The following is a 23720-nucleotide window of genomic DNA, read 5'->3' as shown; positions in this document are numbered from 1 at the left end:
TGTGGTGTGTATTTACATTTCTTTCTGGTAAATATTCCTTAAATTTATTTTTAGTTTTAATAATAATTGTATCATTTGATGAATCCTTTTGGAATAAAACTATCTATTCAGCAAGGAGACAAAAAAACAAAACAAAAACCAACCCCAAACGTTCGAATGCTAATATATGTTGACAGAAAATATGCTGAATACTATTTTGTAGGCACAGTTTAGTTCATTAGTTTGCACTGGCTTCCTGTCAGTTATCGTATTGATTTTAAAATTCTTATGCTTACTTGTAAGGCCTTGAATGATCTGGCTCCCCAATATTTGTCAGAGCTTTTAACCCCATACACCCCTTCTCGTGTTTTACGTTCTTCTGCAGCTGGACTTTTAAATTCTCAAACAACTCGGCTAAAAACTATGGGTGATCGGGCTTTCTCCTCATTGGCTACTAAATTGTGGAATTCCCTGCCCCCTGAGATCAGGAATGCAGAATCCCTTGAGATTTTTAAAGTATCCCTTAAAACTCTCTTCTTTAGGGTAGCTTTTGATGTGATTTAGGTGACTATTCTGTTTTTCTATTATTTTATTTTTGTATTATTGTTTGTTTTTACTGCTTGTATTTTGTGTGTGCATTTTTAATTTATTTATTATTATTGTCTTGTACAGCGCTTTGAGATGCCTCTTTTAAAGGCGCTTTATAAAATAAAGTGTATTATTATTATTATTATTAGTGGAGTAGCACTTGCTGCTTAACTAAGCTAAATTGAATTACCAAGAGTGTTATTCCTTTTTGTCAGAATGGCTGCGATTCAACTGTTTCCCGTGTGATATTTAGTCTGATATGAAACTGTCATCTAAGAGTTAATTTACTGTTGATTACAAATGTTCCATTCTGTCTTTGTCTCTCTCGTACAGAATGCAGTAATAGTAGCCTTGTCCTCAAAATCATGGGACGTGGAGACAGCGACAGAGCTGCTACTAAGCAACTGATCATCCAGTTCTCTTCATCAGGCCATATTTTCCTCAAACCCCTCCTGCTTCATCCAACCATCCACACTCATGCGTCACCCATCTCGGTTTGTGTTCAGAACTAATGTTTGGGTAAGAGACAGCAGTCAGACAGCGAGAGTCGTCTGTCTCTCATAGCAAATGTTCACATCCCTTGTCTTTGCCTTGCTACAATCATTTCCCTCTTAAATTTAGGCTGCCATTTCCTTTTAAAGAAACCCAAGAAAGACAAAGCCTCTATCAATCATTGCATCTTCAAAGAAACACCCACTTGCATCTGTGAAACAATGTTAGTACATGTAAATTAGTATATTTAAGGTTGTGTACATTTAAAAGACAAAATAGCAGGAATGTTATTTTTTGTTTTCAATCTGTACACCGTAAAACTCTTTTGGGATATGCTTATTTGAATGGGATATTTAGCATATAAAACTAAAATCTTTGAGATCAATAATACCCCTTCTATTTGAGACTCTCTTACAATGAACAAGTGCTTTTTATTTGCTCATTTGATTCTTTTAATGTTTCTTTGGCTTTTCTTTGCACTAATCGGTCTGTACAGTAGTCGATATGGCCAGATGACATGGTGTTATGTTGTGAGTGCAGACACAGTTTCAAAATTACTGGGTGAAGTGTTATTTTTTGTTTTTTAAATGAAAGAAAGGTTGCCGTTTCTTACGACGCGGGATTGGCGATCACAAACCCTTTCTTTTTCGTTTAAAGGCAGCTGTAGGGGTTGCGACTTGATTACGGACAGATACACCTTGAGTTGCCTCGAGTTTTTTTTTGTTTCTTTTGAAGAATGTATTGTATGAAACAACTTGGATTTAAGTGTAAACATTTTGTACATCTAGAGATGAGAAAGTGAAGACATAAGAGTTTGTTCTCTTTAAACAATTGGCTTTTTGTGGAACAGTCAATACGGTGAGGCGCGTTCAGTTTGGCATCAAAGTTTGTTTCTGAGAGTGAGGTGGGGTGCATTTATCACACCGAAATTGTATTCTGATGTTGCAAGCATAGTCTACAAAGATGCTTTGCCGCAAACGGGCCAAGAGCGAGTACTGCCACACAATGCTTTGTGAACCCGTTTTTACCCATTCTTTTCTTCCAGGGGTGAAGGTGAATTGTTAAAAAGTCCTTTCCCCCTTTGCTACGTGGTCTAACATACACATCAGTTTTGCCCCCACTTTCACAGCTAGTTGCTTTCATACACCTTTCTCATGTACATACAGCCAAGTTTTTTGGGGAGGGGGGGGGGTAAAGTACTGTTCATCTCTAGAATGCACCATCGATGGCTGGATTTATATTTTGTATGAAAATCAAAAATGAAACAAAAAACAAAAAGACTGTCTTCCTGTAGTGATCACCTTGTTCAATATTGCACGAAGAAGTGAATTAAAGGACACAAACTTCTGTCAAAAGGAGAAATGCAGGTCATGGGCTCTGGCTTTAGTCACTTTAAGCTCCTTTACAAAACAAGGCAGAAAAAAAAAACTACTCGAGCCGTACAAGCATGGTTATTTATTGTGAAACTGTCATATTCTTTTGAATTAAAAAAAAAAAAAAAAGTGAAAAATTATAACTTGTGTTCTCTGTGAATCTCTGCTCTGTGCCTTTTAGGACATCTACATCAGTAGGTGTCAAATTTAAGTGGATTTATTTAAAATGTGAAATGTACACTACCAGTCAAAAGCCTGCATTTATTTGATCCAAAATACAGCAAAAGCAATAATATTGTGAAATATTTGTATTATTTAAAATGTCTGCTTTCTATTTGAATATATTTTAAAGTGTAATTTATTCCTGTGATCAAAGCTAAATTTTCTGTATCATTACTCTAGTCTTTTTCTTTTTCAGAAATCATTATAATATGCTGATTTGCTGTTCAAGAAACATTATTTTTATATTAGTTGAGTACATTTTTTTTCAGCACTTTGAATAGAAAGCTCCAAAGATCAGCATTTAGAAATTGATACTTTTATTTAGCAAGGATGCTTTCAATTGATCAAAAGTGATAAAGACATTTATAATGTTGCAAAAGATTTCCATTTCAGATAAACACTGTTCTTCTGAACTTTCTATTCCTCAAAGAACTTAAAAAAAAAAAAATCTACTTTCTAATTTTAAATGTTTTTAAGCAGCAAATAAACTAAGCAACTGGAGTAATGATGCTAAAAATTCAGCTTTGAAATCACAGGAATAAATTACACTTTAAAATATATTCCGATAGAAAACTGTTATTTTAAATAGTAAAAATATTTCCGAATTTTACTGTTTTCGCTGTACTTTGGATCAAACAAATGCAGGATTTGTGAGCAGAAGAGACCAGAAAGAAATCTTACTGTTCAAAAACTTTTGACTGGTAGTGTAAATGTAAGAAAATAGCTTGGGAATTTATATAAACGGGAATTTTTTTTAAATGTGAAGCAATCTGAACAAAATTCATGTAGCAACTACAAGGTGCCCTTTGCAACAGTGTGCGAAATTCATGTTCATACACCCATCAGAATAAATAGCAGCATTATCAATCATACAGTCTTGTAGTCTTTGCACTTAATGTATAGAGTTAAACAAATTAAATACAGGACGTGAGCCTCAATAAATTCTTGAAATCAAAGAAATCTGAGGACAGTTTTTGGATTTAATAGAGGATTAAATGAGGAGAGGGAGATAAAACAGTAAAAAATCTTTCCAGGTATTTAATAAGCAACCTTAGAGCAGATTAAAACAGATTTTTTTTTTCTTTCAAATATTTGTTTTTAAAAATGGCTCCGGACAGAGAGGCAACGAGAACAATTTCAACACAAAACAAAAATGAAAATAAAACGAATGAAGAGAAACAGGTCTGTGTTTCTACGTACAAGTTTGAACATCTGAATCTAAAGAATTCATTCCTCATTCGTCAGAGGTGTGGGGTAATGACAGTTCAGGTTTGTGAAGGGCGTTTGATGTATAAGTGGATGCGCCTCTTCGCAGGGTCACTCGATCCTTTACTGCCTGACCGTCCTTGTCTTCACACACCGACGCTTTACCTGAAATCAGAAAAATATTTTAATAAATTAATCTACATTACAGCAGAGTATGGCATCATGAGGTAGACAGGTCTTTTTCTCACAGAAAGCTGTAGTATTATCAGAAGACCTAAAACTATAAAAAACAAATATAAAGAAAAACATAGAGACAATTTCTATGGTGCAGTTGTTGTATAAAAAATAAGTCTATACGTAATTCAAAGTTTGGAAAGACTTGTATGGCTTAATATAACAAGCAATGTCTATTACTGAAATATGTAGTAAAAAAAACGTTTTTTTATTTTTTGTTACATTGTTTCATTCATATTTTGCAAATCATCTGACTTAGATCAGAACTTTGCGTACCGCAAATGATTTGATATGAATCATTCAATTTGCGAAATGATTCACAAACCTCTTCTGACCTAAACCAAGCGATTAGCGATACGTGATTTGAAGTCCCTATTTAAATCAAATGGTTAACGTTATGCCATTTAAAGTTCCAATCTGAATTAAATGATTCGCGATATGCGATCCGATTGGAGCACTTTGAAACAGTGAATCGATTTGCGACGCAATGGTTTATCTGATTCAGAGTTTTGAAAAGCTCCTTTTCACTTATCACTACGTGCTTTTAAAATTGCTACAAGAGATGTTGAAATTTGAAAGTGAATGTCTCTCTTAATTTGATCTGTTTTTTGCTAGTGAATTGTTTTAAATGAATGATCGAAGTCACAAGTTTAAATCAATCTGAGCGGTTCCAGCATAAATGACTTGATTGATTTGGTTCATCTGTTCCTCATCTTCAGCCATGTTTACATGACACTCTCAGTGCTAATACTTTCTTAGCTCGTTTTTTTTTTTAATTGTGAATTTTCTGTAAAAAGATGTGCTTATTGACAAAACTATACACTTATTTCATGGATACACTCTTTTAATAATTCAAGCACTTTTCAAGTAGTTTCAAGTAAATATTCAGGAATATTGCTATTTTTAAGGGTTTTCTAAGCCTTAAATTTCAAACTGTCAAATTCACACCGCCTGTGACAATCGACTGAAAAGTACAACCAAAAGCCACAAAATGTGGCATCATATCAGTATTTAATTTTCCGATTTGCTTATTTAGAGTTGTTTTGTGAAAAAAAAGGAAAATAGGTAGTGCTAGTAGCTAACAGAGTGCCATCATTTCACGTGATCGAAATAATGGCGGCCTCAAGTCCAAAACGCATAAAACCACATATTTCAGTATCATCAGGCATCATGTTATATTAAGCCATACAGGTCTTAATACTCAGGGTTCCCTTTAAAGTAAACTAGTAAAATATTCATCTAAGCTTATAGTTACGACAAAATTTTAAATCAGGCTCCCTTTCATACACTCACTGACAGCTGGCCCTGTTCTGCTGCATGGGTAGATTCTTTCTTTTTGGGGCCTGCTGGACCCCTCAACTTCTTGTGAATGGCTTCTTCTTGCTGCTCCTGTAGCTGTGTGAGTGAGAGTAGATATTCTGGGCTGGACTCAAATTCTCTCTCTGTCTCCCCTTCACTTCCATATGTCTTCTGAGATGCTTGCTGATCTCGTGCTACCCTCACTGATCTTGGACAAAAGAAACACCTGCCTCAACTTCACATAAAAGTCTTCAATAACAGCTAAAGATGACAAAGTTAAGGGCTGTTCACACCAATTCTGCTGCCAGTTTGTTACATACAAGGTTCCATCAAAAAACGATTCCTACTGAAAAAGATTTGCATGTTAGAATAAGTAAAATGCACTTTGGCCGTTGATGTGCTTAATGAAAAACAAATAGGAGTGGGTTTATCATTTATGGTGCCACAAGTGAAGTTCTTCCCCTGCCAATGCCAATTCACATATAATAACAAAAATAAAATGAATTACCTTATATGTGACCCTGGACCACAAAACCAGTCTTAAGTCGCTGGGGTATGTTTGTAGCAATAGCCAAAAATACATTGTATGGGTCAAAATTATTGATTTTTCTTTTATGTCAAAAATCATTAGGAAATTAAGTAAAGATCATGTTCCATGATGATTCTTTGTAAAATTCCTACTATAAATATATCAAAATGTAATTTTTGATTAGCAATATGCATTGTTAAGAACTTAATTTGGAGAACTTTAAAGGTGATTTTCTCAGTATTTTGATTTTTTTGCACCCTTAGATTCCAGATTTTCAAATAGATGTATCTCGGCCAAATATTGTCCTATCCTAACAAACCATACATCAATAGAAAGCTTATTTATTGAGTATTCATATGATGTATATATCTCAGTTTTGTAAAATTTTACCTTATGACTGGTTTTGTGGTCCAGGGTCACATATTAACTTAAAAATACATTGAAGAACCCCATAAATGTTACTCTCCCTGAATGCACAAAGGAGCAAAGAAATAGCAGGATACATGAATACAGCACCATTTAAAATTTTTGGGTAGGACATTGGACTGTTCAAGGATTAGTTCACTTATAAAATAAAAAATTCTTCACAGTTTCCTCACCCCCATGTTATCCAACATGTTCATGTCTTTCTTTCTTTAGTTGAAGAGAAATTAAGGTTTTTGAGGAAAACATTCCACAATTTTCCTCAATATAGTATTGCAGTTTCAATGCAGCTTCAAAGGGCTCTACACTAACCCAACCAAAGTCTTGTCTAGCATAACAATCGGTTATTTTCTAAAGAAAGTAAAAATGTTATGTACTTTTTAACCACAAATGCTCGTCTTGCACTTGCTCGACTGAGATTACTCAGTCACATTGGAAAGATCACACATGATTGAGATCTATCTATCTATCTTTCTTTAGTTTAATTATCTATAATTAGTATCATTTTGGTTTTAGGACTACTTTGAAAGGTTTTGATCCACTTCAAATGTTGACTACTGTAGATAAGACCCTTACTCCTCAGCTGGAATTGAGAAGAGCCCTTTGAAGCTGCACTGAAATGTTAGTTTGGATCTTCAACCCATTGAAGTCCGCTATATGGAGAAAAATCCTGGAATGTTTTCCTCCAAAACCTTAATTTCTGTTTGACTGAAGAAAAAAAAAAAGACATGAACATTTTGGATGACATGGGCTGAGTAAATTATCAGAAAATATTTATTCTGGAAGTGAACTAATCCTTTAAAAGCTTATGCTCACTAAAATTAAAATGTAAAATATTACTGAAATTTAAAAGAGCTGTTTTTATTTTCCTTCATTTTAGAAACATTTCTTTCCATTTAAGAAAGATTTCTTATGTTTAGAATAATATTAAAAAGTACTACTTTTGTGTAAATTGATAATTATTTTGTTCAAAAGAACAGGGATGTTTGGTTTCAGAAAACATAAAAAAAATTTTTTTTTAGAATTGGTGTGAAGCCATTCACAGAAATGTCAGATGCAGGCCTACGGGTAACTCAGATAGTCTAGTGATAATTTAGTTAGTTTCCAATAAGAGATGTTTACAAGTCTTTAACTTGGAGCCTGAGTCATGTCTGAAGTATTTAACCTGAAGTCCGAGTCGAGTCTCAAGTCATTTAATGGCTCGCTTTTCTCCATTCAGAATCCTCATGTATTGAAATCTTCCTATTTATGAAGCCGTTTTATAGGCTTTAGACAAAATCATCTATGATCTGCTTTAATCTATAATTTTGCTGCTCACCGTGTATCTGCTGTTGTTAAAATAACCGTGTTATATGCAGCTCTCAAATTTGGCGCCGACGCACATCCAGAGTGAGAAAGCACATAGAGCTGAAAGGACTTGAATAAAGCGTGTTTGGCTTTAGATAAAACTACTAGAGTATAAAGCGCTGAAAGATATTTGCAATTAACAACACTGAGCACTTGTTATGTGATCCACTCCACTGTTTTGACACACTGCTCATTTAAAATGGTGCAGCTGTTACAGCTCGTGGTCCGGTTATATAAGAATTTAAAGATAAAAGACTCAAGTTACTTATAAAAATAATCACAAGTCCTTTTTCTCGAGTAGAGTCAAGTCTGAAGTCTACAAAAATGCAACTCGAGTCCCCATCTCTGTATCATACCAAGTACACCATACAGAAAGGTCATTCAGTTGCACTCAGTTACCTTTGCAGGTCAATCTGTCTCTGTGGCACTGCTCTTTTCGGTTCTGCTTCTTTCTGCTGTTTTGGTGTCTTGCCACTGATTGAATCAGCTGAGGCTGCGGTGGCGGGATCCTGGGCAGGTGCTGCTCTTTTCCGGCCCCGTCCGGCCCCTCCTCCTGTCGTAGCTCCAACCTCTTTATCTGGTGTGGCACCGCCTGCAGCACTTTTAGGGGGTCGACCACGTCGTGGTTTATTGGCAGGAGGCTGTGACCCTGCTGAGGGGTTTGAAGACACGCTGTTCTCTGTGCCATCACCTGCAGGAACAGCACGCTTCTTCCCACTGGGCTGAGCGGGCTCCTCCTAAAGGTATGTAAGAAAAATGAATAAGGGATGACAGAAGTGTGAACATGCAGCATTTTTAATGTTTACATGAGATGTATCTGACCTTCTTTACAACTCCTGCTTTTGTAATTACTGGATTCTCTTCGTTCTCCCTCGCTCCAGTCTCTGAGGCCTCGGAACTCACATCCCTGTTTAATAAGAAAAAGCAAATTGTAAATTCTTGATAAAGATGAAGTACTTATTGCAGTATAGTAAAATCAATGCTGGATAAATGCCACATCGCAGTGAAAGAAAAGTAAAGAAACTCTGAGAAGCACAAACCTGCTCTTATTTGTTGCAGGCGAGCTGGGTTGAGAGTTGGTGCTTGCATTGCTTCCGGTGTCAGAAGCGGTGGTTTTAATGTACGGTCGGCGAGCTGTTACCGTTAAAGGTTTGTTCACTGTCCCCAGCACACCTGTCTGCTTTGGTGGTGGCTGAAATATTTGAACAAATACGTGTAATGTAACAGTCAAGGCATTCAATTGTTAGTTACTAGTTAATTGTATCTTTGCAACAAAAATAATATTATGAAGAAATTGTTGAACAATGTCTTTCCTTGTGCACAAAAAGTATTCTCATAGCTTCATAAAATTACGGTTGAACCACTGATGTCACATGGACTATTTTATCAATGTCCATACTACCTTTCTGGGCCTTGAACGTCGTAATTACATTGTCGTCTATGCAGGTTTAGAAAGCTCTTGGATTTCATCAAAAATATCTTAACTTTTGTTCCAAAGATGAACAAAGGTCTTACAGGTTTGGAACGACACGAGGGTGAGTAATTAATGTCCAAATTTTCATTATTGGGTGAACTATGCCAATGATATTTTTGTGGAAACCATGTGACATATCCATACACAGAACATTGGCTTTTATATTGTTATAAAAAATTTTCAAATAAATGCTGTTCTTATATTTACATTTAATTTGTAACTGCCGTTCTATTACTGACTATATAACTTTTAACTACATAAATTACCGAACACCTAAATTACTCCTAGAAATTCTAGAAATTTGAGGTGATAAAACCTACCTGGATTTTCCCTGTCTGCAGAACTATTTTGGCTTCTGGTGACAGATATTCCTTATCATTGATAAAATCCTGTAGAGAGGGACAGACAGAATGAGTTTGACAGTAGGGTCACATGTAAAGTGTCACTGTAAAGTTAGAGTGGTTGTTACCTTATCAGGTGGGGTAAAGAACTTGCTAGGCAGCACAGGATCTTTTGGGGAGTCCAGATGACATGAAGTGCTCTTGTTTGCGATCACAAATAACGCCACATCACACACAATGTACAGTTTCTGTAAAAACAACAAAAAAAATAGAGTAAATACAATGGGATTCAGAAATCCGTAGGCCTACACATTATGTGGAAACAAGTTAATGTTGACAAACCTCATTTGCTTTTGGGTCATCTGGGGCCTGAGCATCTTTTGTTTGTTTGATGTTCTCCACCATCTTCCTCAGGAACGAGTGACTGTTATTCTCATTCTTTGTCATCAACACCTCCAGCATGAACCATAAGCACCTGAATAAAAAGTCATCTGAGTTAGTCTGAATTCATTTTAAATCATACATGCTATGAGAACCTTAGTGCCTGTGTCAACAGTTTTAAAGAGAAGGTTCAGTTCTCTGCATTTAAAAGCGCAGTGCAAAAGTATGTGAACATGTTTAAAACTCGTACTCTTTGACATCTCTGAGCTGCTCCAAATCCTGTGGTTTGGTAAGGTCTGGATCATGAGCTAGAAGATGGATCATATATGGCACCACATATTCTGGCAGGAGAGACAGCAGCTTTTCTGAAAATCAAACACAGGATTTTTAGATCTCTGACATATTGGTGCTCAGTATGGCATGTGTGATAGCAAATAGCAGAAACTCTATCTACCATGGGCCATGGGGTTCTGTTTTATGTATTCTCTGCGGACACTGATGTTCTTGAGGAGGCACTGTCGGGCATGAGCACGGCGCTCTTTCACTGGGTCTTTAGCGCACAATGCAAACACAGCCATGTACTCCAGTGGCAACAACAGTTTCACCAGAGCAACGTGCAACTTCTGAGCAAAGATCTGCCGCACCTGATAGCACTCATCCTATTAAAAAGGGAAGGAAAAAGCTGAAAAGATGAAGTTGTGGCTAATATACACTTTTGTAACTTTGATGTTATTTGACGTTTCTTGTTATGAAATAGTCTTAAAGGGATGGTTCACCCACAAATTAAAATTCTGTCAATTATTACTCACCCTCACGTTGTTACAAACCCATAAGACCTTCGTTCATCTTCGGAACACAAATTAGGATATTTTTTTATTAAATTTCAGAGCTTTCTGACCCTGCATACACAGCTACACAACGACCATGTTTAAGACCCTGCACACACAGCAATGCAACTACCACGTTCAAGACCCAGAAAGGTAACAAGGACACTGTTAAAATAGTCCTTGTGACATCAGTGGTTCAACCATAATATTGTGAAGCTTTACTCTTACAGGGTCAGAAAGGTTTCGAAATTCATTAAAAATATCTTCATTTGTGTTCCGAAAATAAACAAAGGTCTTACGAGTTTGGAACGTCATGAGGGTAAGTAATTAATGTGAGAATTTTTAATTTTGGACGAACTATCCCTTTAATACGCTGTTATTTGCTCCTGTACTTCTATGACTTTTATATAAAAATGACTTGGTAGAACAGTACATTTGGATTTGTACATTTGCCAACCGCAAATGTCACTGTATTCAAGGTATGAATTTTATATTTTTAGTGCATTGACCATGGCAACATCTACAAGTAAAATCCTTAATAAGCTAATATTTTACAGTTATCACCACAGATCAATATTGAATATTTAACTGTAATGGTTATTTCACCTAGTTTTACATTAACATTTTTTTTACCTTTGTTTTTACATGTAGATTAAGTGAGCATTAGATGACAGTAAAGTTAATCTATAAAAACATTTAAATGTAATCCTTAATCGCATGATGATATGAAACGACGGATCTCTCCCGGTTTTTAAAATATATTTAAACTTCTTATTCTAACATAAAAGGTCATTAAAGTTGTGTTTTGGGCCAATATGCTTTGGCACAGTATCTGTCAAACGAACTAAAACCGAATGCGCAATATGGCTTAATCACTTCATCAAGTCTGTTTTCGCTACGCGTTTCAAAGTGAAGCTAAAACACATAGGCGTTCAGCTCGTGATCCGGTGTTTTCTGCACCTCAGAACGTCTGTTCACAGTAAATGAATGCAGTGAACTCATTTATTGCATGTACTGTAAAAGCTCTACTGCCTTTTCCGTCAAAATAAAAGCTTGAAAGTGCAGTATTGTTATTTTCCTACTGTAGTGTATATTTAAATTCATTTATTTTGCAGTGCAATTGCTTTACAATATATGGCTATTACTGTCATTGTTGTTAATATTATATTCTAATTTGTTTGGCTTCCTAAAACACCAATGTGCATGTAATTTAGACTGAGACAGTATATCACAAATAAAAAGAGGGTTGAGTCCCCTTTAAAGTTCAGGTATAAGTCAACTCAATAACTTTTTTCTGACTTAAGTTTCCTTAGTTAAGAACATAGGTTGGAGCTCCTAATTTGAACTCTCAAAGTGCACTAGATAGAATAATTTAACTTTATATTTTTAACTTAAAACTTTTCAGTTCTTCATGTCTTTTTTTTTTTGATTATCACAATAAATATCATATTGTGGACTTTGTATTATGATATTATTGTATCATGGGATTTTGATATTGTTACATCCCTAATCATTTAATTTTTTAAAACTGAAAATCTTATCATCAATGACGTGTTCCATGTGTCCAAGCAGTCTTGTGCTGAACTCACATTTATGACGAGCCCACAGAGCTGGAACTGTTCAGGAGTGATGATGTCATGGTAACAGGGCTCTTGTGCCAGCTTCATGATGGCGCTTCCTGCTGCAAGCCTCAGCCGAGACATGTCAGACTTGCTGTGTCCACAAACACACAAGTATTAAGGGTATGCTACCCATATTAGTGCAGTATTTAATAAATGTATACAAAATCACTCTTGGGATCTTGACACCCAGTTAGTACCTGATCTTTTTCTGCTCGGTGAGGTCTCCCTCGCTGACCAGCATGGCTGAAAGGAGTCTGAGAGTAGAGTTAGCTGATTTAGACTGATTATTCTTCATTCCCAGTAACCAGCGGACCAACAGCTTAATGGCTTGCACCTGGCAACACACATGCACATTAATACACACACTAATCACCAAGAGATGTTGTTTTCAACCTGATTACTTAAAGAAATTTTACCTTAGCCAGCACTTCAGGGGAAACCTCATCGTCAGCTGTCCAAAGCCGCCCATTCTTGTTTCCCACAGACTAAGAGGTATAGTGTGTTCGTTTAACATGCAAATCAATAAAACCATTCATATACATGCTCAAAGCAGAACAACACATCAGTATGCTCACCCTGTCATTCATCAGAAGGTCCTTCACGATAAAATTGGCTACGATTGACTTCATGGGTGACGCAAATTGATCCGGGGCCAGCATAGAAATGTGTCCAAGAGAGACAAGCGGCGTGATGAGCTGTTCAGGCACATCTGCATTCAGACTGCGAGACAATGGCTGGAACAAGAGACGGAAAGAAAGCATATTTGAAAAATTCCCATGAAGCAAAAATGTCATTATTGTAACATTCATCTGATTTGACAGTCATTTGAAGAAAAATGCACTTATGCACTCAGATTTACCTCAAATATTTGAGCTAACTGGACCTCTTTGTTGTGAAAGATGGCATGGATGCAGTTGACCGCCTGTTTGGCCTGGTGGGGGGTGCCTCGTTTTGCCTTCTGATGTAGTATGGGAATCAGAGTCCTGCACAGAGTAACAGAACAGCATTTTATTACACCAAATTTTGGAATTTTCAATTAATAAAGCTGACTTTAAAGTTTTGGTACAGGCTCTAAACAGTTTGCGTGTATGAATGTGGGAGTTGTTCATACGAGCGAATTTGTGGCAGTTCTGTCTCAATCTTTTGTCCTGTGTTTCTGAAGATCTGTATTGCTGCTTCTGCCACTTTATCATCCTCCATCTTCAGACACTGCAGCAAAGACTCGTACGTCTCAGCTGAGTGGAACGCAGTGGGGTGAGTAAATGACAAAACCTGAGGTAGAGACAGATAGAATAGCAAACTTACATTAAAATATATTAAAAATGTTATTTTTATATAAGGGTCAAAGACGTTAAGATGTCCATGTCAAAAGAAATTTACAATTTACGATTTTCTGTACATAGAAAGCACATTAAATGCAAGTAAAGTGTCTACTTTTAAGGTTTCAAATAAGTTTTTGGGAGTATAAAATGTCAAAATTTGGTTGAAAAAATGTTACATTGTCATTCAATGTAACAATATTTTTTGTGTAAAAATTCAAACATGCTTATTCTGACTTGTAGATATCAAAATATGTAAAAGAATAAGGGAGCATATTAATTTTTTATTGTTACATGAGTAAAAAATTCTTACTGACATAGTGGCAACTTTTAAAAACAGAATTACAACTAATTAGTATTTTAGTTAAAAGTAGTACATTTTAATGTCATAAATTGATTTTTGTTGTAAATATACTTGACAAGATTGTTACACTGAATGACATTTTAGTGAGTGTCTTCTGTAAATTAGGGAAAAAAATATTTTTGCTCAGAAAAAAAAAAATCAAAAGTGCAATTAAACAAAACTTTTTTTTTTTTGGAAATGCAACAACAATTTAAAGCAGTATTACACTTGTTTTAATGCTTAAACCCTATTGCATCCTTGACCCATAAGTGTGATCGTATATCTACATTGTACTTTAAACTCTTATACCAAGAGAGCTAGAAATCCTGTTTTCCATGATGTTTAAACTAGTGCATTTTCAGTTACAAACAGTACCTTGAGTAGCTCAAGTCCAGCACGGATGGCAGTATCAGGGGTTACTCCCTCATCTTCATCATCAGCAGTGCCCTCAATCGACTTATTTAACAGCTTAACCAGGGCGCTGCACACACACATACACACACACATTATTGGTGATCCAAAAAAATCTACACAATACCTGCAGTTACACTTTCCCCTCACTAGATGTCTCTCCCTTAAAAAGCTATTCAGACTGTTACACAACCGTTGAGAGGAAAAAAGCACATGGCCCATATTGCGCTCATCTCTCTCCCACTCAGTCAGTTTCTCCTCCCCTCTCATTCATGTCCTCGCTTTACATCTGCAGGTGCACTGATACGAGTCCTTACCCGATACTGCCGTTCAAACAAAGTGCATACATTCTCTGTGACTGTGCTTCATCCTGCACATCATTTCCGATTTGCTTTTTTGACTTGATTTTCAGGGCTGATTGTCTGCAGTTATTTTGCAGGTGCTTAAATTGGAATTTATTTGGGCACTGTAGTCTGTGTACAGTATAACTTACAACTGCTGTTATAGTAAAGATGCTTGATTCACAGCATTATTTGTGGAAAATAATGAACTCATCTTTCTCAAATTTCTTTTTTTTTTTTTTTTTAAAGAAATTATCAGTGTTACATTAATGTATTTCAAATAAAAATATAATGGCAATTTTATTTTTTGCTGGATGCATGTTCATTAACTTCTTAAAAACATCTGCCATTTGACTTCATCACCTACCTGATGGCCTCAGAGTCAATGTGCACCGGTGCGATTCTCTCCAGCAGGAATTTCACCATCTCCAGGAATGGGTTTGTGGGCTGCTTGGGGAATGTCAGCTTCCGTGTGATTTCCCTCTGAAAAAAAAAAAAAAACGCATAGCCGTTTAATATTTAATACTACTACATATTGATTGTAACAGGTCTTAGTCATATGCGTTATATACATTATATATTAACAGTTAACCAATGCGCTTGGAATATACAGTGTTGAATGTGATTGGTTCAGATTGTGTTGTTAAACTCACCACACACTGTTCAGCCTGTTTACATGAGCAAGTAGGGCTGATGAGTTGCTCAAGCTGAAGACGGAGTTTCTCATCTTCACCCAGAACCTGATTAAACTTCTTCATAAAGTCCTGAGCTTTACCTGGGTCTGGGAGATTCTCTGAGAATGAGAGAGAGATGAATTACACATTGTAAAACCTGTTGGTTTTGATAACTATCCATTTACATTAACAGTGTGTGCTTACTAGCAATGGTCATAAGTTTTCCAAACATGGCTGTGGTGTTTGCTTCAGACTGCAGAAAGAGAAAAACAACAGTCACTCACCCACAGACACAAAATGCATACACTACCAGTCAAAAGTTTTTGAACAGTAGTTTTTTAAAGTCTCTTCTGTTCACCAAGCCTGCATTTATTTGATCCAAAATACAGCAAAAACCAGCAATATTGTAAAATATTTGTACTATTTAAAAAATAATAGCTTTCTATTTGAATACATTGTAAAATGTAATTTATTCCTGTAATCAAAGCAGTGTCACATGATCCTTCAGAAACCATTTTAATATGCTGATTTGCTGTTCAAGAAATATTATTATATTATTATCATCAATATTTAAAACATTTGAGTCAATTTTTTTTTCAGGATTCCATGACGAAGCTCCAAAGATCAGTATTATTTTTTTATTATTTTTTTTTTGCTGTACTTTGGATCACAAAAAAATCAGGCTTGGTGAGCAGAAGAGACTACTTTAAAAAAAAAACATTAAAAATCGTACTGTTCAAAAAATTTTGACTAGTAGTGAATGAGCACTGTACACATTCAGAAGAAAAGAACAAATTGCTTCTTTGATCAACATAATATTATTTATTTTCCTGTCTAATTTCTATCTGAACATTCTTCTAGCTGAACAGTACAAGTTACTAATTTTTAGACAATGTTGTACGACCAATGGCATATTTTTAATTACATCACTTTGACAACACATACTCAATTGCCCTCAGAACATTTTTAATAAAAAAAAAATTATATACAAAGGCCTTGGTTTACACCTACATCAGTAAGGACAAATATTTGTCTGTTGCCACTGTACTGGAATTTTTAAGTTTGATACCTTGAAAAATATTGGTATTCAATACCATTTTCAACACCACTGGCACAACATTAAGGGCATTAAATCTGATCAGTAAGTTCTAAGATTCTAAGTATTTAAGATAATTTTGAAGACAGAAATATAATAGTATTGTAATAGCTGCAAAAAAACTAAATCCTAAAAAAAATGAATATTTCATAAGTACACTGTTTTACCACATTAGTAAAACTAAAATACTTAGGACTTAATTTCTTTACTTGCAAGAGAAGCCCTCAAACTTTGACTTCAGCAGAAACCTAGTCACAATGACAATGGGTTTCTAAATGCTTTTCATTACAAATCTACATGAAATGCTGTAATCATTAATCCACAAATATAATTAAATATAAAATTATATTTTTGTCAAACAATTACCTGCTCCTTACAATATTCTGCAGTATGAATACAGCACACAGTTCACAATTATATTCACACATTGTAGACCTAGTCACCATGAGCTGTCATCATTTTGCAGACATTTTGTGTTCCTGAAAAATGACTGCATGCAGATTTGAAACAAGATAACTGAGTTTTTGGTTAACTATGACTTTAACAAATAAGAGCAGCATAAAGGGGAGTTTGAGTTATCACTGCCTTTTTATGTTGTTTGTGTGCGTATGTTCTTATATAGAGCCACATATGTAAGTGAGAGTGTATTAGTATTTGTGTAACTTACTGTAGGCAATTTGTGTAAGTCCAGCAGTTCTCGAACCAGCCCTCTCAGCATATTCTGACACTTCCACATTTCATTCAGTGCTCTGAAAAACATTGAGAAATTCCGCTTGACATAATTGAACACATCAGTGAGATGAGTGCTGTTAATAGAAGCGATACTGTCCAAAACAGTCAGATGAGAACCAGAGACTCTCTCTTGGCAATCTGAGAAGCTTTTAAAACAGTCGATTAAGACTCACTTGACTGCGTTAGTGTCCAGACAGGCGTAAAGGTAGTACAGACACTTCATCTTCTCCTCAGTCTCCAGACTGTGAGGAACCATGTACTGTGCAAAGATCTTCTCCACCAGCAACCTAATACAAACCACACTTTGTAAACCTGAGGTTTCCATATTGGACATGCTTCACTGGTTTAATGTCAATAAATTAGTCAATGAAGCACATTAAATCATTTGTGTGTACATGTGTGTTTTTCTTACTTGTCATCTATGCTGTTCTGGTAGTAGATGTGTAAGAGTTTGTCTTTGATCCAGCTGATTTTCAAAGCAGACTCCTTCCCAGCCTCATGGTGCAGACAGTACTTCTTAAAAAGCTGAGCCAAACCCATCATCGCTTCTTTACGGACACGCCACTGAAACAAAACATAGTCATTAAATTTAATCGAAAACACCAGAGATCTTAAAATTGAGAAATATGTGGGGTTCTGTGTTTTTTTCCTCAGCTCCTTTTCATTTACATTCTAAATGGATTTGAAACAGGGCTTCACCATATATCAAAATAAAATTGATATTGCAGTATGGGTTGAGTGCAATTGCAAAGCAATTTATCATATTTTCCAAAATACAGGGCATTTTTTTAAAACAAGTTGTGACATATTCCAGAGCGACTTGCATATTGCATTTCATGTCAAACATGATGCAACACATGGGCAAAGCGCACATAAAATACACACATGCACAACATATAAGACACAGAAAAAGTCACGCTGCCTAGTAAGTCATTGTGACCACTGTACCGCCATGGTGTTATTCCAAACGTGCGCATGCCACTTATCCTTTTTTACTTTTAATGAAATTTTGACCTGGCACAACTTACACTCAGGTGCAACCTTCTTGTCTAAAATACAGTAAATATGTACAGAGGGTTCTACACATGTGCAGCACATGATAGAGTTTCTGCATCAAGCCGCTCTGAGATGCTAAAATACTGCATCATGAGCTGAGTGTGAATAAACTAGTGGTGGGCATAGATTAATTTTTTTAATTTAGATTAAACTCACTGTAATCTTAGAATTAATCTAGATTAATCTAGATTAAAATGGCTAATTTGAATTCTGCCGAAGGCATTTAGAATATGTGTGCTACCCAAATAATGACTAAAAGTAAGTCTTTGAGAACGGGTTTCTCAAGCCAGGTGGCGCATTGGACCAGGGGCTCATCTCCTGTTTCCAAAATGCATCACAAACTGCTTGACAATTACATTTACAACACAATTAACTATACAAACTTGTATAACCAACTATTCCTACACTGCATGTACTTCTGCGTAAAAGGCTGCGAGTCGTGCGCGTTGCAGTTAAATACACAGACGCGCACGGGCATGGATATCTGCGTGCATAGTCTTCGGTTAAACTGCGTTGCTTTTAGAAGCGTCAATTCAGTTGTTGCATATAGTTTAATGTCTTTATTTCGGGATTATCAAAGTAAATTATAACTCACATTTGAGATTTTACTGGGGCACAGCAGATTTTCACTGGGGCACGTGCCCCAGTAAAACTGGTCTAGCAACGCCCCTGCCCTGAAGCAAACCCAGCGGCTTCAGAGCTGCATCCATGTTAGCACATCTCGTTTGATGTGGTAATTTCACAGTAGGCATACACACAAGTTTGAAGACTCATTCTCGCCCCCTATAGTGCAGTTTCCTAAAAATAACTAGGTTTCAGCTGTTCGCACCAGTGTTCATTTTGACAGCCAATTTTGATTTATTATTAGTCATAGTCTTTTGACTAAAATGCCATTTAGTTTTAGTGATATTTTAGTCATCTTAATTGTTTTAGTTAGTTGACTAAATCTACAGTCGACAGCTAGTTAGTCGGCTAATGTCTAATGGGTTTATTTACAGTGTAATGCATTTATCTTCTTAATGAAATGCCAATGTTATATAGGCTAATTATCCATTTTTTTTAATAACAACTTGTTTACCATATTCTTCATTTTTTCAAGCAGACATATTTATATAAATAATTTATATTATTCTATATTAGGGCTACTATGATTCAGTCAAGAGCAGTGAGTGATTCTTTCTTTTGTTGCTTGACTGCTGCTTAACATCAATGCCACAATTCATCAAGGCTGCTGTCCCTTTAAAACCAAATGCACCGATGCGATGTCCAATATTCTCCCAACTGTTTACGTTCACCTAAGATGCAACTAAGAGCGTTTACGTGAATACTCGTCAAAATGGACAATTCAGTTTCAATTTGTGTGTATTTCTCCACTCACGTGACGCGAAAGAGTACTCGTGTGCTGCGTGAGATAAGCTGCTTTGCTGTCTGTGCTCAGAAAACAAGACTGAATTGAGTTCACCTTTGCGTCAAATTTATCCATATATGTCGGCTCTTCTCTTACTACCAGATATTGACATTTTTTAACATTTTAAGAGACGTGCAGCTTATGTTCTGCCGGATAGATCAATAGGCTGTTACAGTTCAAATGTACACATCTAACCTCCTAACCACGCAGCAGATTTGTTCTGAATGAAACGTCTCTTCCTAACATTTTCATGTTGTTTCTATTCATTGACGAAAATGTCAATGGATGTCAAGTTTGTCATTATAGTCTCATTTTCATTGGTGAAAAAATGTGCAAAAATTATTCGTCAAATGAAATGAACACTGGTTTGCACTGTGCAGATCAATCGTTGTATGATATCTAAGTATTGTGAGAGCAATAGAGGGCAGAGCAGATGGCTCCTTATGCTTTTAAATCACTCTCACTGTACTTCGATGTCACACAACGATCGTTCTGCACAGCGCAAACAGCCCAAACTTGGTTATTTTAGGCAACATAGAAATCCTGGCCAGAATGTGTCCCCAGAACATGGTATGTCTGGTCACCCTATTTTTGGGTAACTTTTGCATCTTTCTCACCCTCTTGTCCAACATCCTTTCTCTGACGAATCCCAACAGTTGATCATTCACCAGGTTCAAATCTTTCTTCCCTGCGTTGATGATGGTCACAATGACATCATGCCTGATTGCCTCCTCTGGGTCATGTGATCTCACCTTCAGAAAATCTGATGTGACAGAGTTATACAACAAGATGTTTACGAGTCAAGCAATGCTTAAAACAGAAAATTCATCAAAAAGACTTATTAATCCAGAACCCACCTGTAAGATCCTTGGCAAGGTCTGGGTGGTTCATCAGGCAGTGGCTAGCAAACTTCACACATTCCAGTCTCACAGGAACATGGATGTCATTGAACCTTCGGGAGCCAAATAAAAAGAAAATCAGAATTCAAACAACCCTCAAATGGCCAATGGCCAATTTTTTTAAATGGTAGGAAGCTCTCACCTTCCCAGAAAGCACTGCCAAAGTGGGCGATTCTGAGTGGCCAGTTCAGAGTCTTTTGCTCCAAAGAGTTTGGCCAACAGTTTAACCACAGCCAACCTCTCCTCTCCATCATTACTCTAAACAAACAAACAAACAAACAAACAAAAACAGATTAGTCCTGCAATAAAAGGGTTTGTATGCAAGCTGATGCACAAGAAAGTCTATGTGCGTTTAGTCACCTTCAATTTGAACTCAAGTTGTGGCATCACAGAGACAAGGAGCAGAGGGTCGATTGCAAAGAGCTCCTGAATGAGGTCAAATACGTGCTCAGACAGATCACTCACGGAGGACTTTCCCATCACCAACACCTGATTAAAGAACTGCAGAGAAAGATAAGAAAGAGATCAAGTACATACAACATCTGTCATAACATTGTCTTTTTGAAAGGAACTCATTCATTGAAATGCACTCAATTCTGAAAGGACAAAAATACAAACGGATGATTTCGTGACTCACTGAGGCAATGCAGGTTTCGATGGTCTGAACCGTTCTCTTCAGAAGAGTCTTGGCCAGGTCATATGCCTGCTTATTCAAGTTCTAAAGCACAGGAAGTGGTACAACCGCACATTGGTTAGCCATCTAAGATTGGACAGAGAAAAAGACTGGGATGTAATAAGATGTTTGCCTACTTTGTGAGCAGGGATGAGGTTGATGAGGATTGTGTCCAGCAGCTCCTGCGTCACTCCATCTCCCTCCATGATGATGGAACTCATCAGGTCCAACATGTGCATCTGCACCTTCTGATTATGGCTGTTACTGGAAGAGGGAAAAGTCTTGATCAAAAAGAGTACAGTTGCATAACTGAAGAGACGATTAAACTCACTTAAAATTAAACTCACTTGATGACAGAAAAGAGGGTTTTGAAGAGCTGGATGAAGATCTCATTACAGTCCTCCAATTCAAAACAGATGTTGTAGGACTTAACCCATGCCAAGTTCTGTTCAAATGAAAGTTCATTATTTTAGCTATGACAATCAGACTACAAGCTAAATATTAAATGAAAACAAACTGGTAAATATTGCTGCTATGTGGCTGAAAGTAAAATCAAAACATGCATACATAAACAACCAGTTATTTGTGAAAACATAGGCAAAAAAGCCATGATTAAATGAAATGAATAAACTGTGACTGATTGAATGAACCATCTCACCTCTAGTAAGTAAAAATATCTGTTGAACTGAGGGCTCTTGGTGTCCTCTAATCCCTTCAACTGCCGTGTAATGAAGAGAAAAATTTCCTAGATGATGGATAAAAAGAAAATTAATGACTTTTTTTAAAGCTGTTGAGCTAATCTCAACTCTGTGTTATTTCATATGGTTTATAGGTTTGTGTGCAGGGTGACAGTTTGACATGAGGTGCAAGTGTGTAAGTAAGAGATCATTTTATCAATAAAGTCATATGTGAGATATGAAGTTTATCTTCTGAAGAAAACATGTCCTACCTTGAGCTTGTCATGTGAGGTGTATGGGGCCTCTGGAGCATAAATCCTGAAGATGTCAGCGAGACAGCAAGCCACAAGTAACCGTACATCCTTGTTGGGGTTTCGCAGGAAAAACTCAGAGGCCAAGTGAAGAGCCAAAGCCAAATACTGTTGCTTTTCCTCCTCTGAGTCTTGATCCATGTCCATATATGTCTTGACCACCAGCTACAAGATAGAGAGGGGTCCTTTAATTCCCGTTTACAGTTTCTCTTATACACCAAGTAAAATATTGAAAACATTTAATCAATCATTTTATAAAAGGCAAATTTCTCTCAATTTTAGACACAATCTGCTTTAATACATTGCATAACTGTAAAGCCTATTTACAAATCTTTAAACACACAAAAAAACTTTACTAAACAAAAAACCTTTTAAAGATCAAGTCATATTGGTTTTCGAAAAATATCTATTTTGCAGTTTGTAACATAGCTATTCTTCAAATGTAAACAGTCTGCAAAGTTTTTATTCAAAAAAGTGCATTATACACAAAGATGTTGTCTCTCAAATCTTTTGCCTCGCTGATACAACCTTTAATGTAGACTGTCGTTGTTCTAATTACTTTGTTTTAAAAACTTTAGATGATTCACTTGCATAAGTGTTAAAAAATGTTTTATGTCATTATTTAAAGGTTGTATCAGCGATTTCTAGCCTAAAACATAAAGTGTCAAATTCAGCTGACCTTTCTTCACGATCCGCTCGCTGCCTGCCCCATAAATTGTCTGTGAAAAAACCGCGTCTCTCTGGTCAGCCTAGGGTCCGAGATATGCCAAAAAAACAATCGGCACTACCAACCTTTCCACAGATAAACAAACAAGTGTTCCAACCAATCAGCGTCAGGGGTTTGGTGTTGTGGACTTTCGCTCCGCCTCCCTCACATCCCTGCACCAGTAGGAAAGTCCACAACACCAAACCCCTGACGCTGATTGGTTGGAACACTGTTTGTTTATCTGTGGAAAGTTTGGTAGTGCCGATTGTTTTTTTGGCATATCTCGGACCCTAGGCTGACCAGAGAGACGCGGTTTTTTCACAGACAATTTATGGGGCAGGCAGTGAGCGGATCGTGAAGAAAGGTCAGCTGAAATTGACACTTTATGTTTTAGACTAGAAATCGCTGATACAACCTTTAAGAACTGATTGGTGCACTATATTATTGTTTTTTGTCAGGGCTCCCCCTGGTAAATTCGCGTTCCAGAGGCTAAATATGACGTTATTAGGGTTGCTTCAAAAACAACCACAGACTTGGCAATACAGATGGTAGAGCTTGCTAATTAGCTCAAGTACTCCTCTCTTTGCCAATCACAACATGCTTGGCCAGCTGACCAATCAGAGCAGAGTAGGCTTATGGAAAGGAGGGGTTTACAGACATTATGCTTAAAACAGATTCAAATGAAACATTTCAAAATCATGGACAAATGACTATGTATAAATGTATGTCTTGGGATA

General features: G+C 36.4%; 2 protein-coding genes across 2 annotated transcripts in view; one reads left to right on the top strand and one right to left on the bottom strand.

Annotated features, from left to right (window-relative positions):
• The window catches only part of ube2kb (ubiquitin-conjugating enzyme E2Kb (UBC1 homolog, yeast)), a 19036-nt gene extending 16461 nt beyond the window's left edge, over positions 1 to 2575 (top strand). Inside the window, exon 7 of the mRNA XM_073841534.1 lies at positions 901 to 2575. Within this exon, the coding sequence (XP_073697635.1) occupies positions 901 to 975 (75 nt within the window). The 3' untranslated portion in view covers positions 976 to 2575. The remainder of the gene's footprint in view (positions 1 to 900) is intronic.
• A 1041-nt stretch (positions 2576 to 3616) lies between these two features.
• Positions 3617 to 22438, bottom strand: pds5a (PDS5 cohesin associated factor A). Its single transcript, XM_073841533.1, has 31 exons — positions 22239 to 22438; positions 21948 to 22034; positions 21637 to 21734; positions 21427 to 21553; positions 21254 to 21334; positions 20977 to 21117; positions 20759 to 20874; positions 20575 to 20669; positions 20335 to 20480; positions 17666 to 17817; positions 17427 to 17540; positions 17189 to 17270; positions 15630 to 15678; positions 15405 to 15544; positions 15119 to 15234; positions 14375 to 14480; positions 13449 to 13609; positions 13197 to 13320; positions 12913 to 13071; positions 12754 to 12822; positions 12535 to 12671; positions 12305 to 12428; positions 10343 to 10547; positions 10139 to 10253; positions 9850 to 9982; positions 9636 to 9755; positions 9487 to 9555; positions 8733 to 8884; positions 8515 to 8599; positions 8092 to 8429; positions 3617 to 4025 (listed from the first exon to the last, which is right to left on the bottom strand). The coding sequence occupies exons 1-31, from the start codon at positions 22422 to 22424 to the stop codon at positions 4022 to 4024; spliced, it is 3831 nt and encodes a 1276-aa protein (XP_073697634.1). The 5' UTR covers positions 22425 to 22438; the 3' UTR covers positions 3617 to 4021.
• Between the last annotated feature and the right edge of the window lie 1282 nt (positions 22439 to 23720).

Source organism: Garra rufa, chromosome 6 (assembly GCF_049309525.1).
Source record: "Garra rufa chromosome 6, GarRuf1.0, whole genome shotgun sequence".
Taxonomy (NCBI): domain Eukaryota; kingdom Metazoa; phylum Chordata; class Actinopteri; order Cypriniformes; family Cyprinidae; genus Garra; species Garra rufa.
This window is presented reverse-complemented; position numbering and strand designations above follow the sequence as displayed.